General features: G+C 36.8%; 1 protein-coding gene across 1 annotated transcript in view; it reads left to right on the top strand.

Moving 5' to 3' along the window:
• The window catches only part of LOC123756747 (uncharacterized), a 222161-nt gene that overhangs the window by 192684 nt on the left and 11967 nt on the right, over positions 1-17510 (top strand). Inside the window, exons 4-16 of the mRNA XM_045740042.2 lie at positions 425-500; positions 1910-1992; positions 2704-2828; positions 3478-3545; positions 3835-4056; positions 4543-4712; positions 5430-5648; positions 6085-6343; positions 7491-7631; positions 7813-7985; positions 8143-8344; positions 10058-10241; positions 10515-10656. Coding sequence (XP_045595998.2) covers positions 425-500; positions 1910-1992; positions 2704-2828; positions 3478-3545; positions 3835-4056; positions 4543-4712; positions 5430-5648; positions 6085-6343; positions 7491-7631; positions 7813-7985; positions 8143-8344; positions 10058-10241; positions 10515-10656 — 2064 coding nt within the window. The remainder of the gene's footprint in view (positions 1-424; positions 501-1909; positions 1993-2703; positions 2829-3477; positions 3546-3834; positions 4057-4542; positions 4713-5429; positions 5649-6084; positions 6344-7490; positions 7632-7812; positions 7986-8142; positions 8345-10057; positions 10242-10514; positions 10657-17510) is intronic.

The raw sequence follows: 17510 nt of genomic DNA, 5'->3' as shown, positions 1-17510 counted from the left end.
TAAATATCGTCATCGATACACACTGAATATCCTCAGCGATACACACTAAATATCCTCAGCGATGCACACTAAATATCCTCAGCGATACACACTAAATATCCTCAGCGATGCACACTAAATATCCTCAGCGATACACACTAAATATCCTCAGCGATACACACTAAATATCCTCAGCGATGCACACTAAATATCCTCATCGATACGCACTAAATATCACCAATAATACTCACCGAGTATCATCGATATTCATACAATGACTATACTTTGAAATTAGTTCATTTGCACAATTAGAATGTATTAATAAGTTATTTATTATTTGTTCTATTTATTATTTCTGACATTACATTTTTTGTTTTGTTTTACCGGACTAATTGCAGGGATTGTAATGTGTTGTAACAGACTTTCTCTTTCTCCTTCATTACAGAGATTTGTTACCGAAAGATTATTTTGAAAAGTATTATCACAATGGTTCGCAATATGTGCACCGCCCAGATTCAGAGGTAAGCTTGGGCTGGACACAATATCCAAGGACGACGTCAGTTCAACGTTAAATCAACGTCGAACCAACGTCACTTGGATATTTTGCCCACTGGGAATGATTTCTTTCTCTCTAGCTTAACTAGTGAGCGTGTATGTTCCTTATGGTGTTAGTCACAACAGTTGTGAAGTTAGGATTAATTTGTCACAAACAAAATGATTGTAAAGTAAATATTTCATTTGTGAAATGAAGTGTATGTATTACCACTAGTAATTCTAAAGGCTGCAGGACTGTTTAATAACTCACAAAATGAGGAATATAAAGGTTTGATATACCCTAGTGAAGGAAAGTGTGTGAATGGAAGTACAGTACATGTATGATGTAGGTTACAATGGGTCGCATGAGTATATATATGATGTAGGCTACAGCTGGTCACTGTATATATATATATGTATGCTATACGCTACAGCTAGTCACTACATGTATAATGTAGGATATAGCGGGTGCTACAGTGTGGGTGATGTTCTTAGTGAAAGGCTTAACTTTTTGGCAATTTATATAGTATTATTAATTTCCTTTACGTTGTCTTATGTTTCTAATTAGCAGTTTCTTTTTTATCTTGATTTCCATTTGATACATATGTGTTGTAATTATCTATATTACTTCGAATGTTTGATTTTCATCCTCACTGGTTCACAACATGAGATAGATATACAGTATAAAATTAGATCCAGTTATAGATGTGATAACGATCGTAAACCATTATGGTTAGACCCGATAGTGGTCAAGGAAAGACTAAGAATTTTGTTATTTGTTTTCATGTTGTGGTCCTTTAGTGTTTATTTGTTTAAGGCGTGTTCTTATGAGTTTTATTATTACTGTGGGGGGATATATGTACATTCGTGTCTTGGTCTGTAATTGTGACTAGATCCTAAATGAGCTGATTGGAGAGAACTGTTCCAGAGGTGATAAGTGTTGGCTGTACATGAGAATAAGATTTATAGCTCTGAAGAATGAAATTAGGGAACAGAGAGACTTTTCAAGTGATTAGGTTAATCTTGAAGACAGGCTTAGAAAAAGAGCGTTTGAAATTGTAGTCTGTGCCAGAGGCCAAGGAGAAACATATGTTAAATCCTTATGTATATACTGTACTTAAAATGCGTGAGATAAGCCATTGTGGGACGGAGGCCGCATGCTAATGCAAGAGTTTTATACTCAGTGAGACTTGATATATCTGCAGTTGTGTTAGTGCGCAATTTGTCCATGCTTAGAGTGGGAGCCATGTTCTTTACCCAAATTGTATTATTTAGTTGTTCTAAAAATGGTCTTTAGTCTGGCACTTTTACACTGAGGATATAAATAATAAGAAATGTTGAATTATAACACAATATTCTCAATTGCATAACAATATTTCAATGTACTGTATTACAGATGGCTGGTATGTGTCATTATCAGGGAGCAATTCGCGGTCGTCCAGGGTCATGGGCAGCGCTCTCCACCTGCCATGGTATCAGGTAACTCCAAGCTCTCGCTACTGGCTTTAAGGCATCTTTCTTCCAGTAGTAACTCAGAGTGAAGATCTTAATTACGTAATTCCAAATTCCCTCGCAACATCTTTATTCATTTAATTAGTCAAACATTTTATGGTAATTGAATCTTAGGATATGTGAATGTTAATTTACACTGGAACAAGAAGGGTGTCCTGGTTACTGAGTAACATAATTGGTGTATCAGTTATATGCTACAGGAGAATGATGTTCAGTACAACTTTAGTGGTGTTGGTTATTTATTTACATACGTTATCCCTAATTCTTTATATTGCCTTCACTTCAAATTTTTTTGAAGATATATGTAGAGAATTTTATAGAATGTATGAAAGAGTATTGAGTAGGCTTATTTAATAAATATATAAATGTTTAAATACATTTTTGCAAGGGTTGTTATGTTTAACATGATAATTATATAACTATGTTGCATAAATATCTGTGTACAGTACATTAACCATGAGAGATTATGTCAAAGAATCTGCTAGGTCTTTGTCAGTTGTTACTTGTTTGTAATCAATAAAATCAATAGGCCAGGCATCATTTAACAATATGACATATTGCCAGACATATCAATATCACCAATATGTCAGATACCTGACATAACTTAGTAATGATCAGTAGTCTTTGTGTATATCAATAAGTTGCCAGATATTATAGTTTCTTTGTTATTTTTACCAGTGGTGTTGTGTTTGATGGCCAAGAAATGCACTATGTGGAACGGGTACCAGACACTCCCGTGGCCGTAGACAGTCCACATTATGTCTTCAAGCACTCCAATATCATCCCGCAGAACTTTTCCTGCGGTAGGTGCTGACATACCTTGTTTAAGTACTCTATTTAAAAATGTTGTTAGAGTAACCAAAAAGTTTAATCATTTTTTTTCTTAATTTAATGTACTTGGTTCTCTTTGGTAATACAGTATTAGGGGTTTGTTTGTAATTTGGGTTTCAATGGCATCATTGTGTTTGGTGTTCGTATGCCTTGACTTGAGCTTATATATGTAATTTACTTCTAATAACTGCAGGGGTCCTTTTATAATAAAATACTTGGGAAGCTTATTGCTGTATCACATGGCAACGTAACTTTGATTGATGTGATAAATATGATAGTTAAGTGATGTTTGAATACTAGGGTCTTACACTGTGTGATGTCAGTCTTTAAAGGTTCAACACCTGAGCTATGCCATCTGAATGTTTCATATTTCCCGTTTTAATTTCTCGCTTTTCTTATCATATTACATTTAAAACTGTGTATTAAGTTAACTTTCAAAGGTAAGGTAGCCTCAACCACTTCCTACCTTGAAGTGAGATCATCATTTTACCATCCACCTCCAAATGGTTTGGGCCAACATTTAGAAGTACAGTAATTGCTGAAAACTGAACAGTAACACACTTCACTAGGCAAAACTACTATACTAAATTTTGTACAATGTATACAAAACTCTTCTCCCAGGTTACTCAGGGAAACCTCACCCAGTTCGGGACCTGTTTCATGACGAGACCTTCACCAGATTGCTCAGAGTAAGTTAGGGTTTCAGTACAAAATTTTGCAGACTTATTTATAAAAAATAGAAAATTGTGTAAATTTAGTGATTTGCTATACTGTGCAACTTTTTGGATCATATCAACTTTATAAGCATACAGTATTATGTAAAAATAAAAATAATTTTCCAATTAGAAAATTTTTAAATTTTAGAATCAATTTGCAATATTTATACCAAAATGTTTGCAGCTGTATAATATGGTTACATTGACATGATATACCATTATTGGCCTTGGTCCATTCACAATATACATTTTTCATTTTCAGTATAAGCGCAGTAGCAGCAGTAGTAGCAGCAGCAGTAGTAGCAGCAGCGACAGCAGCAGCAGTAGTAACAACAACAATATACGGGGTCCATTCAATGCAAATCCATTATCAAGATACGTGGAGTTGGTTCTGGTTGCAGATAAAACGGAATATGAAAAACACGGCCATGAAGTGGCAAAACTTTATCATCGATGCAAAGACATTGCCAACATAGTAAATGCTGTATGTTATTATCAGTATAAATTTTTACTTTGTTACTTTAGTGATTTCCAATTTTGCACTCAATATACAGTACTGTATTTAAAACTGCATATCTAATATAAAGGCATTATATCATTATAATAAAGGTATAGAGGCATTATATCGTACTGTACTTTTAGTACAGCAATAGATTACTTTCTTGTTTCCAAGAGGGCTCATAGTTATTGTTTCGATGCATTTATTTTATTGAGCTCTTCTTTGCAGTGGTGGATGCTGTTTAAGAATTAAGATAACTAAAGAAAAATTTTGTATAAAATATTCCCATACAGTACATATTTCAAATGTGCTTCTTAAGCATGATCATCACAAAGCAGTATTAAAGCTGATGAACTAATGACTTGTTAATATTAAGTACAGCTCTCAAGTTAACCATTTTATAAATGCTTTACAGTATTATGCATATATGCAAGTTGGTGTATTAATGTATGCATTTTTATTTCGTTACAGTTATATCACCCACTCAACATTTTTATTGCACTTGTTGGGGTTGAGGTGTGGAAAGATGAAGACCAAGTAGAAATATCAACAGATGGAGACAAAACACTAACCAACTTTCTTAATTATAGAAAAGTGAGACTTATTAGAGATCATCCAAATGACAATGCCCAGTTGCTCACGTAAGTAAACCATATTGAAAATCGTAATGATGATTATTTTCAGCATGTTTCATATAATTACTTACTAACCTATCTGCATTTCTCTGGTGTACGGTACGTATGACTTGGCAATTCATCATCATTACGCCGATTTCCACTTTTATTTGATGGGGGAAAGGCAGTGCCCAGAGGAAAAAGACTGTACTGTATATAGCAAGAGAATAAAGATATACTCTATATGAAAGACTACCCCATCCATTCACGAGCCCATCCTCTTGAGTTGCCACCACAAAAAATGGAGTTCTGTACTAAAATTTCAAAATCTAACTTAACCAAGTGTTTATGTACGCACAGAAAATCTGAATATTTGAGTCACTATGATTGATAGTACATCATATTTTGTTCGTTGGGAATTTTGGCGTCAAAATTCAATATATTATTTGAAAGGAAAGGTTGTATTTACAGACATAAAATGATAAGTGATAAGAACATAAAATGATAAATGATAAGTGTTTTACCCCCCTCACACTTTTGGTTAAATTTTGTGTGTTTATTTTATGTTATTGTCCAAAACGCTTTGTATAATACTGTACTGTACTGTAGTGGCTTCATAGATTGTGTTAGTCCTGTCCCTACAATTGTACATTACTCTTATGTTCTATGTACACACATTCTTTTGAATAAACATTTGTATTTGTATTCTCTGTAATATGAATATAATGAAAATCTTCCTTTCAGAGGAAAGCAGTTTGATGCTGGTGTAGTTGGCAAGGCCTTAAAAGGCCCAATATGTACCTATCAGTATTCTGGAGGTGTGAATATGGATCACAGTGACACAGTGGGTTTGGTAGCCACCACAGTAGCTCATGAAATGGGACACAATTTTGGCATGGAACATGATAATGAAGAAGAGTGTGAATGCCCTGATAAAAGATGTATCATGGCCCCTTCTTCTGGGTAAGTGATTGACTGTAAAACTTGCATGGGTTTTAAGAATATTTGAATATAAAAGTACCAGGATACCAACTGGGTTAATTATATACAGTATATAAACTCGGTCCCAACATCCTAAGCAAATCCACACATCCCCTGCTTCTTGTTCGTCGAATTGGGTGAGTAAACCCCACATGGAAAGTGTGTGTTCCAACCAGAGATTCACCAAATCGAGGTTCATTGAATCGAGTTTCCACTGCATTTGAAGCATATAAGGTATACATAAATTCAAACCATTTGTAACTTAATCACAAAGCAAAGCATGTCTTCATACAGTACAGTACTGTACTTCCAAGGAGAATGAAGGAGAATGATAGGGAGACAGCATATATGGTACTGTAAATTGAAATTCATTATACAATTACTTTTAAGTAAAAATCAACATTTTAACTATTTTCAGGTCAAAGAGTCCAACACACTGGAGTTCTTGCAGCTATGAGTATCTTGCCCTATCTTTTGAACGTTCAATGGATTACTGCCTTCGTAACAAACCAACGAGTCTGTTTGACTCGCCTGTCTGTGGTAATGGGTTTGTAGAGCCTGGGGAACAATGTGACTGTGGCCTCCCAGACTACTGCACTAATTCCTGCTGCAATGCCTCAACTTGTATGTTGTACCCCAATGCCACTTGTGCAACAGGACACTGCTGTGATCTACAGGTTAGTTAAGATGAAAAAATGACAGGATAATAAGTACAGTATTACAGTACTACTTTAGATTTTTTTTTTTACAATTATCGTCTACCGTATAATAAAATTCACATTGCAGACAGATATATGTCGAGGCAACCTTCATATTTTTCACTTTTTTTGCTTCTCAGTGTAAGCAAGTTGATGACTGCTTCACTGGTATGACTACCAAGTGTACATATAAAATTCACCTACTATTTCAAGTGATGTTGTACAGTGCTCTACTTGTATTGTTATTAAACATGAAGATGTTAAAAAGACCAGCAGCGAAAATATTTTGGAGAATTCTACACGAGCCACTCCTATGAGGGGAAATCTTCACACAGCAGCTGTGTCCAGGATACATATGACATTTGTCCAGGGTACAGATGATAGTATCTAAATACTTGATTATCTTTTGAGTATTTGACTATTATGGAATCTAGGTTAGCTCCACTATTTTTAAATCATCATCCACATATATTGCTACACCATATACACAGCCCACTCAATGGTCACATCAGTTTAGGGTGTTGACAAAATATCAAAATTAATGGAAAAAGAACCCACACTTAAGTATTTGTGAATTTTATGTAAAGATTTACACAAAGTCTTTTGTACTCTGAGTGCTTTGTCAAGGTACAGTATATTGTTAGAAGGAGATTTACATCTCAATGACTAATCATTGTCCTAATGTAGTAAGTCTTGTCCTAACCACACACTCAGACCTTGACAAAGCACTCAGAGAGTGCGAAAGATTTGGTGTAAATCTTTACATAAAATTCACAAATACATAAGTGTGGATTTTTATCCTATATTGTTATGTCTGTGGGAAGACATTATTATTACTTATCATAGCCAATGTTGTCAGCTTTTTGTAGCCACTGAGATTGAATAATATTCTTAAAAGTATGGATTCCAGAGTACATTTATCTAATTTTGAATATGAACCTAAAAGAGTATATAGTTTTTAATATAAAATGTATTAAAATAGTTACAGTACTGTATATGAAATTAGCTGGTGACATCAAATAATTTTTGAACATACAACACTGTAATTGTAAATAGAAATGACACTTAGCTTCCATAGAAGTATGAGGGATTAACTTACTAGAATCCTCGTTATTAATTTCTGCAGACTTGCCGACCAAGGTTAGCTGGTGTACAATGCCGTCCATCCGTCCATGAGTGTGATCTTCCAGAGTTCTGTACAGGCGACTCCGAGTACTGCCCAGATAATGTGTTTAAGGCAGATGGTCATGAGTGCTTAGCAGGACAGGTCAGTATATACTTTAGATTCAAAAGAATTTCTCTAAGAATTTTTGACTGATTACATATCATTTTCATATACTTTATATTAAAGCTGGACTTAACAAGTGGACAGGTTATAAAATAAACCTGTTCTCAAAACAAATTAAAAAGAATAGTTTAAAAGTGTAAAATTATGATGTGCATCACAGGCCTTCTGTCATTCGGGGATGTGTCGCACACATGGTGAACAGTGTAAACTTCTCTGGGGTCCCACTGGTCAGAGCTCTGATGATCGTTGTTACATGATGAACACTCAGGGCAGCCATAATGGAAATTGTGGCTACAATTGGGTTAATGATACCTATTACAAATGCAGCAATGAGTAAGCTATTCTTGCCTTTTAAAATAATCCTCTTTTATGAGTTAATCTATCTGCTGTATATCTTTGAAGCTGTTTATTTGAAATCTTATCTTGAATAAAACTTAAGCTCCATGATACCTACATTTAATAACTTATAATCTTTTTCACATTCCATTAGTGATGTGAAATGTGGAATGTTGCACTGTATGCACCTGAATGAGCGGCTGGAATTCGGAATGGAAAGTGTGAGCAAGGTGTCTCACAGTTTCCTCAAGAGTAAAAAAGGTGTCATCCCATGCCGAGTAGCCCTGGTAGATATGGGGCTGGATATGGTGGATCCTGGCCTAGCACCTGATGGAGCCAAGTGTGGTCGAGGCAAGGTAGGTGTTTGGTTATATAGGGTGTTTGGTTATATGTTTGTGTTGGATGTGTAAACAAAATTATTATTCTCTCTCTTTATTATAATAATTTTAGTAAGAAGGTGTAGGGTCATCAAGAGGAAATTCTTTCTTCTGAATGAAGCCTTTGTATTCAACTACAATACTCTTATTAAAGGATGGATTTTCACAGCAGTTTTGCTCTGGGAACTACTAAACAAAATGGACTGTATTCATAACAGATCGTACCTGGGTGAGGTTTCCTGTTTTATTTTTTATTTTATTTACATTTTTTCACTTTTATAGGGTGGTGAGGCACTTGGCCTTTAGTGGAGAGAAGATAGAGAAGTTGGGTCATGAGGCAAATGTCCTTTTCCTTTGCTGAACAAAATTTATGTCAATGCAGTTAAAACTTTCGCCATCATTAATTTTAGACATTTGTAGAAATTCCATTTATTGTCCGAATTCTATGGGACTTGTTTTAAAATGAGCTCCAACTTCTGCTAATTCTCTGTATATCCCATGTGGCATCCTGACCTCACTGTGTGGGTGCCCACCAACACTGGAGGCTCACTGTTCCCATGACCTTGCTCGTGACAGCCGCAGTCTTCTCTCGAGTCGAAAAGTTTCCCCATTCCAGTTATTTTATCTCAGATATTTGTTGTTACCGACTTTATAAACACTGCAAATTGACTTCCAGTTGGATACTGATCAAGCACAGAGCTAATCCACGAAGAAAGCATTGAAAGAAACATGAATGAGGGAAAAGATATTGAGTTTTCGTCGAAAGTATAGAAAAGTGAGACATATGTTCTTATATGCAAATATCCCTTTACAGTATTCTATTGTGAACAATTTGATACCAAATTGAACGACGTAGCTCAAAAATTGAGGTCATAAAGCTAAAAAGAGTACAGTGGTACCTCGGAATACGAGCGTTCCCATTTACGAGTTTTACGGAATATGAGCAGTATTTCCTCAGAAATTTGAAACGGAATACGAGGGTTACCTCGGAATCCGAGTTTGTTGATACACGTACAGGCAGACCTAGCGCGTGGTGGCACGATGATTGGCGCTCAGTTTACCAGTGCCTCACGCCCAGTGACTATCGTGCCTGAATTCTTTTCCAGGATTTTCAGTGTTTTGTTGGATTTTTGGTCATTTAACCATAAAAGGTGTCATTATATATCTCTCAATGGGTCCCAAGAAAGCCAGTGGTAAGGTTCAAGTCAAGAAATCGCATGTGAGGATGACAATAGAGGAAAAGCAAGAGATCATTCGGAAGCATACAAATGGTACCCGTGTTGTTGAACTTTGTAGGCAGTACAACAAATCCACGTCAACGATATGCACTATATTTGCCAAGAAAAAGGACATTATGAGTGCTAACGTGGCAAAAGGCGGAAGAACAATCACGAAACAAAGACCACAAATATTTGAGGATGTTGAAAAGGAGAAGTGGTGTCAGATGTGGGAAGAAATGCAAACTTTTATTGAAATGACTCACCCAGAGGTGAGTCATTTCAATAAAAGTTATATTTAACAAATAGTTTAGATCACAGCACGTTTGTCATTTTTGTAAATTCTTTATCAGACAAATTGATTGAATCACCTTTATTTTTTTCATTTTATATCTCTTAAGTTATAAAACATGTGCTTAAACTGTTACCAATGCTTCTCATAACTCAATGTTCAATTAAAAACTACTCAACACAGATGTGCGTGAATCAACGGTGTATGCCAGTGGCCAACTTGAAGATATCCGCCTGTAACTGTCATGGCAATGGTGTGTGCAACAACAATGGCCACTGTCACTGTGCAGTAGGGTTTGCACCACCAGACTGCCTCTATCCTGGTTTGGGAGGCTCAGAAGACAGTGGGCCTGCATCAAACCCACATGGTATGTTGCAGCATGTATGTTGTGCTGCAGTGCTGAATTATGTATACTTTATTACAGTACTGCATTACAGTAAAGCATTATGTACAATATACTGCATTACAGTATTGTATTATGTATACTCCATTACACTACTGCATTATTTACTGTGTTATAGTAAAGCAATTTACATGCTTTCAGGATGGTTAGTTTATTTCTGTATTTTGCTTTTCTGTCCAGATCAAGATTTTTAAATCTTCAACAAAAGAACCTGATTTGATTTTTCTTCTTTTTCAGCAACCAACACATTCATAGTTGGAATGTTTGTGTTCTTCCTAGGGATTGTGCCTGCAGTGTTGGTGGTGTTGTGTCTGGTGTATTATGCACGTGGCAACCTTAAACTCTGGTGGAAGACAAAAGGCAGACCTGCTACTTCCAAGTATGTCAAATTTAGTTTTGTCATTCTTTTACCCTACCCGTTCTCCTCATTTGCTACAACATACAAAATACAAAGTCCTAACCTAACCAGAAATGTTTGAACTCAAGCAACCCACCTAACCTAACCTATTGATTCATAGAAAATGTGGATTTTTGTTAGATGCTACTTTTCACAGCACTTTGTAATTTGTACATTGTGGACCGTAACACACAAAATGAGACATTAATTGAGATGACGGTTTGCTTCCACATACTGTTAAGTTGTGTGCTTCCAGGGGTTTGGAATCATTTGTTACCAATATTTTGGTTTCAGTCATATAATTTTGCTTTGACTATGATAATTTGCTACTCCACAATCTCAACTCCTCCGTAATTTCAAATTTTCAACTTATCATATGATGGATATTTATCAGAACCGAACTATACAGAGATATCACCTTCCTTATTCATTACATCGTTCCTACAACTTAGTGGATGTGCCACAGGTATTGTTCTGAGAATGGGTATGGGACCATATCTCCTCAAAATATCACCTAAATATAGCTCCCATAAAATTTTGTAGAAAAATCTTAAAACTAAGAATGAGTTTGGGTGGGGGAATTCAATAGTGTAATATACTTAAGTTATTAATTTTTTTTAATAAAATTCAAGATTTTGGAATAAGTTTAATTACTGTATGTATTTCCACAAGATTCTTTGGAAAAAATTAATCGGTATGAACCTTCAAACCTACGCTGGGTGTCAATGATTGAATACCCGCATAAGTTTAGGAATGGAATAGAGCAGTTTTAGTCTTGACATTTTTATATATTTTCTGTTGGGAGCCCCTTTGGCTCCCTGGAGCTATCAGGCTAATATGTGAATTATTAGACTGGGGCATTAGTCTATGGAATTCTGCCTACCTGAGACCACTAGCCAGAACATTTATAGAGAGGCACAGGGAGCAATGGCCCTGGAAAACCCCCTGCGGTTGGGGGTTAACTTTATCTGCCATCAACTGGGGTTAGGCACCCAGAAAGGTAGACAACAAAACAGACCCCACATTATTGTGGGGTCTGTTTTGTTATGAACTCCACCCCCCCAACCAATTGGGGGGGGGGGGGTTCCAGGGGGCCATTGCTCCCTGCACCTCTCTGAGGGGGCCATGTTCAGGCTAGTGGTCCCCGGTAGGCAGAACTCCATAGTCTAATGCCCTGGTTTAATGATTCACATATTAGCTCGATAGCTCCAGGGAGCCTCCGGGGCTCACCCAAAAAATGACGTTTCATTACATTCAATGCTGTTTTTTTTTTTAAATGGAGTCAAATTGGTGTTTAGAGTTTAGCACTGGACCCAACACATAAAAGTCATGCTACAGGACAGAATCATAATTAGGCAACACCACAGTGTTATAGTTATTCACCATTAGACATAAAACTGCATTGCTCACCTATTAATTATGTAAAAACAGGCTTATCATAAACTATACTGGACTGTAAGTGTTTTCCTGTAAAATGCCTTAATATTTTAAAACTTATTTGTGTCATTATTTACCCTAAACAGAACTGGAAATACTTACATGATCACATTTTAATTTTTTGTAATGCAAATTTCAATTGTTCAACACAGACTAAAGAGAAAAACAAAGGTAGAAGATGGTACAGCTTCGGTTCTGGTTCAGAATTCCTATGGTGAAATAAGGCCTAAGTCAACGAATTTGGATACTGCACCTCAAGCTAAGAGTGTAAATAATTAGTCACCTCACTTTACAGGAAAACCTAATAACAAGGCTACCTTAGCACACAACACAATTGTAAATCACTCAGTTTATGCATGGATATGAAACGGCAATGTGTGTTTTCGAATTAGATTATGAATACTGATTCAGTACAGCAATTTGCTAAAGTTCACAGTATGATTTTTGTTGTCATTTTATTAAGCTAGTAAAATGTGTATGAGCTATTTAAGTTGGCTTGGCTGAAAGTTGGCTGAATAATTTATGTGTTGAAAAATAAACAAGAGCATTATCCATGGAGGGAAGACTTTTACCAGAGTAGAGTGAATCTTAGGAGAGTATGGTAGACCACTCACAGTTTTAGAAGTATTAATAAAGCCAATGAAACTCAGAAACTTCAGATAAAATTAATATTATGCATCAAAATAATAGTAAAACAATGAGAATAAAATAATACCAAAAAAGAATTCATAGGATGGTGGTAGGTATAAAAGTGGCAATAGGCCCATTAAAGCACAATACAGTATTAAGGAAAAGAAACAAAAAATATACCATTTATAGTTTAGTCAATGCTTGGGATAATGGAGACAAGATATTTGTTACATACAGTACATAAAGTTGGAAGATCAGTTTTCATCGTTACCAAGTTGCCTATCAAGACACTAACGCTCTTACACTTCCTACCTACAGTTTTTTGTGATTGACTAGACATAAATTTCCCCAAGAAGAGCTAGGCTTCTTGGTCTTAATTATCAATATATTTTGTACAATTACTTTTAGATTATGCAAGAGATTCGTGGGGGCCAGTTTATAAATTCTTGTTTCTGTGTCCGAATTTCTGGCTTCTCTCCAGATTATTATTTTTTATTTTTTTGGTTATATAATAAAGCTTTCATAGCCCAAAAGATGAGTCTTCTATGTTAAGATATTGTGATAAAATCTTCATTTCTATGAAGTTTATTTTCAGACAATTAGTGGTTTATAGCATTGTTTCATTCATTTTTCTCATATATAATCAGTGTTGACATTTCTTACACAAAATGAGGGCATAAAGTATAGGAATAAACATTAGATGAGGGTGTATTGTTTCTGTCAGAATAGGAAACTGCTTTGTATGGCTTTACATGTACAAACTCTGTGATTCAGGTTGCTGTACGTGTTCCCTCGGGTTCCCCTGTTGACACTTATAAAAGTGAACTATGGCTTCATTATATCATCTTTTGTGTTGTTGGAATTCAGTTGAAAATCTTCTCTCAAAATTACTGGAACTTCTGATTTATATCTTAAGATGCCTTTTCATTGATCTGTTTATAATATGATGTTAAACAGCTATACTATGGGGAAAATAAAGAGCAGAATGTTTTCCAAATAACGTTTGATTGCAATAACTCGAAAATCCAAGCTTCTTAGACTGAAAGAAGATGCTGGAGCTGTCCTCTATGGAAAATCAGATAAAATATTTCTTAGTATTTAATACCACAGTACAGGAAAATGTGAACCTGATCTTGAAATTAGGCATCACTGTAGATAAAATTCTGAGCTTAATAACAATAACTAGAATGAGTCTAATAAAGATTCTGAGCTGTCATTCAGTCATTTCCTTAGACTGCATAATGTCTGAGTAGAGACTTTTAAGACAGACTTTTTAAATATCTTGTGCAAAATATCCAGACTCCCATATCAGAATTGACATATCTCATATCAGATAGCATTTACAGTGCTAGTATTTGAAAATAATACCATGGATATTGGTGAATGTTGTAATTGCCAAGTATTTTTTTTTTATACACCTTTAATAATTGCCAAACTGAATGCACTTTATTTCTAAGTACTGTACTGTTATGTACTATCTTGATATCAAATACGAACATGTGAAACAATGTTTTACAAGGATTTGCTGCACAAACTCACTGCACACGTTATCCTCAGTTCTTGGAATTTAATTCTAATTCCGACCTGTGACCAAGTTTGTCATCTTTTCTGGGAGGACTTTCCTCGGTGGGTCCCTGAACTAGCCGCCTGGTTAGTTCAAGGAGCCACTGAGGGCACCCACTAGAAAGTGTTCTTTCATTACATTCAATGCTGAATTTTAGATATAAAATTTGGGCGCTCTTACTTGATATTTTTGTGTTAAGTACAACTATAATAAATTAAAGCCTCAAAGATGCACATATTGTGCATAAGTTCACTTATCAGAATGCTTGCACTTATAAAACGCTGAAAAAAAAAATGCGTCAGTCTTGAAGTATCTTTGCACAAGGTGTTCACACGTACCATGTTTTCCTACAAAATTGTGCCATTGACAAGGTGTAGTATACAAAATAAAGGGCAAACAGTGTATCTGTATGTTCAGATATTGTACATGATACATTCACACTGGATACTTGACATTATTAATGCTAGCAAAGTACAGTGCAATAGTTTTGCTATACTGAACTGTACAATAAGTTGACAATATTTAAAGCAGCTGAAAATTATAAAAATTAGAAAAGTGTTGCCCATAATAGTTAACATGAGTATTTTGCACTTGTTTTGTTTTCATATTTTGTCAGTCACGGTGGACATAGTATATGTTTGTTGTTACATGTATGCATGTGTGTTAACACCATCCACATGTGTGCTTGTACTAAACTTGTTAATGACAGCAATGTAAAATACATTGTTTTAGCTTCGGGAACATTTTGATATTTTAAACCATGTAATACTTCCCATATATATGAAAATAAGATAAACTTGCTCAATTTTGGTTGAGTTCCTTTAGTGGCTCTCCAAGTTACCCACCAGGGAACCTCCAAACTTTGGATACCACACCAGGCTCTCAAAATTCATGAATGCCTACCACATGCCAGGACCAAAATCTGGCCACCTCAATAACAGTAAGGGGAGTCTATGACTACCACAATAATCTGAGAATAAGCCACCTGAAGGTTGAGCTCAACGAAACGGGCAACTGCAAGGGTAACATTCGCAACCCTGATCAGAACCATGATTACTAGCAACCACTTATTAGCAATACTTTCTCACTACCAGATGGATGCTCCAGTCACTTGAGGGCACTGACCGGCCAGCTTCCTCACTCGTGCATCTGGTACTCCAGGGTTCATAAGGCTTTTTGGGCTCATTTGGCCTTCCATTTGGACTTCTGTCAGGGCCTTTATATGAACTTCTTTGCCTTCATTAGTTGGTGCTGGCTGTGCCTTTGGTCCAGGTTATCCTCCCTGATATGGTTTGAAATAGTGTCCCCTTTCAGTTTTCCTCCTTTCGAGGTGCTTCATCCTGGGTCATGCAAGTTTCTTTGCTCCTCTGTGGAGTCCCAGATTGGGTATGGATTAGTTGTCTTTCTTCTGGGGACACATGATGGGTGTGTTCTTGCAGCAGCTTATACCTCCCTTTGATACATATTTCCTGGTCAGGTGGTTAGCCTCAGGCTTCGCATACACCTTGACGCCTGGCTTCCAGCCAGTTCATACCAGGTTGGTGCTGGTAGGTGCCCATGCATCACATGTTGAGTGGTGTTGTGTAAGCTTCCTCAGAGTCTACCACAGGCTATGGTTTTCCTGGGTGTTTGTTGGCTTTAGTTCACACTGATGAACACCTTTTCTGTCAACACTACTGTGCCTGTTGGTTTATGATTTTCATACTCATTGTTGTGAATGCTGTCATACTTAGACCTCAGTTTTTGCTGAGCCCCCATTGTGGGTGGCAGCTTATCAAGCAATGGCCACTTGACACAACAGGGTATCCTATTTTTGTTACCTGTGGCCTTGGTCGGGCTTGGATGCCCTAGGTTTGGAGGCTCTGTTTTATGATAGGATGGAGCACTTGGTGATGCACTTATAATGCGTTTGCACCCCCTTCTCATTCTTTGGTTCTGTCGGTCGAGGTGTGCCTTGCCTACATCTGCCACTCTTGATGCAGGCTACTATGCATCTCGGCTTTTGCAGGAGTTGGAGTTTAGCTCCTTTGTGGGTTGAGGATTGAATCTTAAGAGCCCTGATGCACCACCCAAGGTTTGGAGGTTCCCAGGTAGGTAGCTTGAGGACCCACTGTGAAAGAAGCATTTTATTACATTCAGTGCTGGATTTTAATTATATTTGGCATAATGTAAGCTGTAAACACTTCCATTGTGGACTCTTAAGAGACTGTTGGGAAGTCCTCAAAACATGGAATCTGGGGGACCCCCAGAAGGGAATACAAGAATAGTGAAGCTAGTGTTTTCACTAGGATGATCTTTGCTTCAATTTTTACTTTGGCATAGTCCAGCTGAACATCATATTTTTGTAACAAAAGTGAAAGTCTTCACAAAAACAAAAATGGACAGTTCTGTCTGTTCTATTCTGTGCTGGGGTCTTAAGCCTGTAAAGCCCCCTGCTGAGCCTGTTGGGAAAGACAAGGCTGTTTTGTACACCTCAGATTCTCGAACAGTCAAGGGTTCTATGCCAGTATTGTTTTCCTGGGGTCACTGCTACTATCTGGAGCTCTATATGGGTGTTTGTCTTGTAGTGCCTCTGCTGTCGTGCTCTTGCTTGGAGGCAATAGTGTCATCGCCGGTTATTATTCTGATGGCACCTGTGGTATTGCCCTCTTCTATTTTCCGGGTGATCTGTGCTCTCATTTTGTGGTTCTCAGGTAACTATTGTTGGTCATCCTGTGGCCGGTGTTCTTGGCACAAGGGGAGGCGGACCAGGTTGTCTTCTCTGGGGAATTCATTAAGAGCCCTAATTACTGAGGTTGCTAATGACGTGTCTCTCCTAGGTGGTAATGCCAGGCATGCATTCCCAAATAGTAGAAGATTGTTCCATGCTCCAATGGTTCTAGGAGCATTGTTGACCTAAGTCAGCAGACTGGCGAGTTTTGTTGCTGCTTGGTGATGGGCAACCTTGGGGATGTGGGGCAAGGTCTTGGTGGACTTCGCTTTGACTGCTTCAAGCAGATTGTCCTGTGTGTGTATACACACATACCTTGGTATGTATATATTTGAAATATGTATAGTGAAGATCTTGTGTCGTGAAGGTTGCATGTAGTGAATATCACTACTGTATCATCTATTCATTCAATATGTTCAAACCATCACAATTCATGGCTCAGTCTTACAATTGATCTACTTTTGCACCTTACACCAACCTCTCCATGACATCATT

This window comes from Procambarus clarkii, chromosome 26 (assembly GCF_040958095.1).
Source record: "Procambarus clarkii isolate CNS0578487 chromosome 26, FALCON_Pclarkii_2.0, whole genome shotgun sequence".
Classification (NCBI taxonomy): Eukaryota; Metazoa; Arthropoda; class Malacostraca; order Decapoda; family Cambaridae; genus Procambarus; species Procambarus clarkii.
Note: the sequence above shows the minus strand (reverse complement) of the source record. Positions and strands in the feature narration are given on the sequence as shown.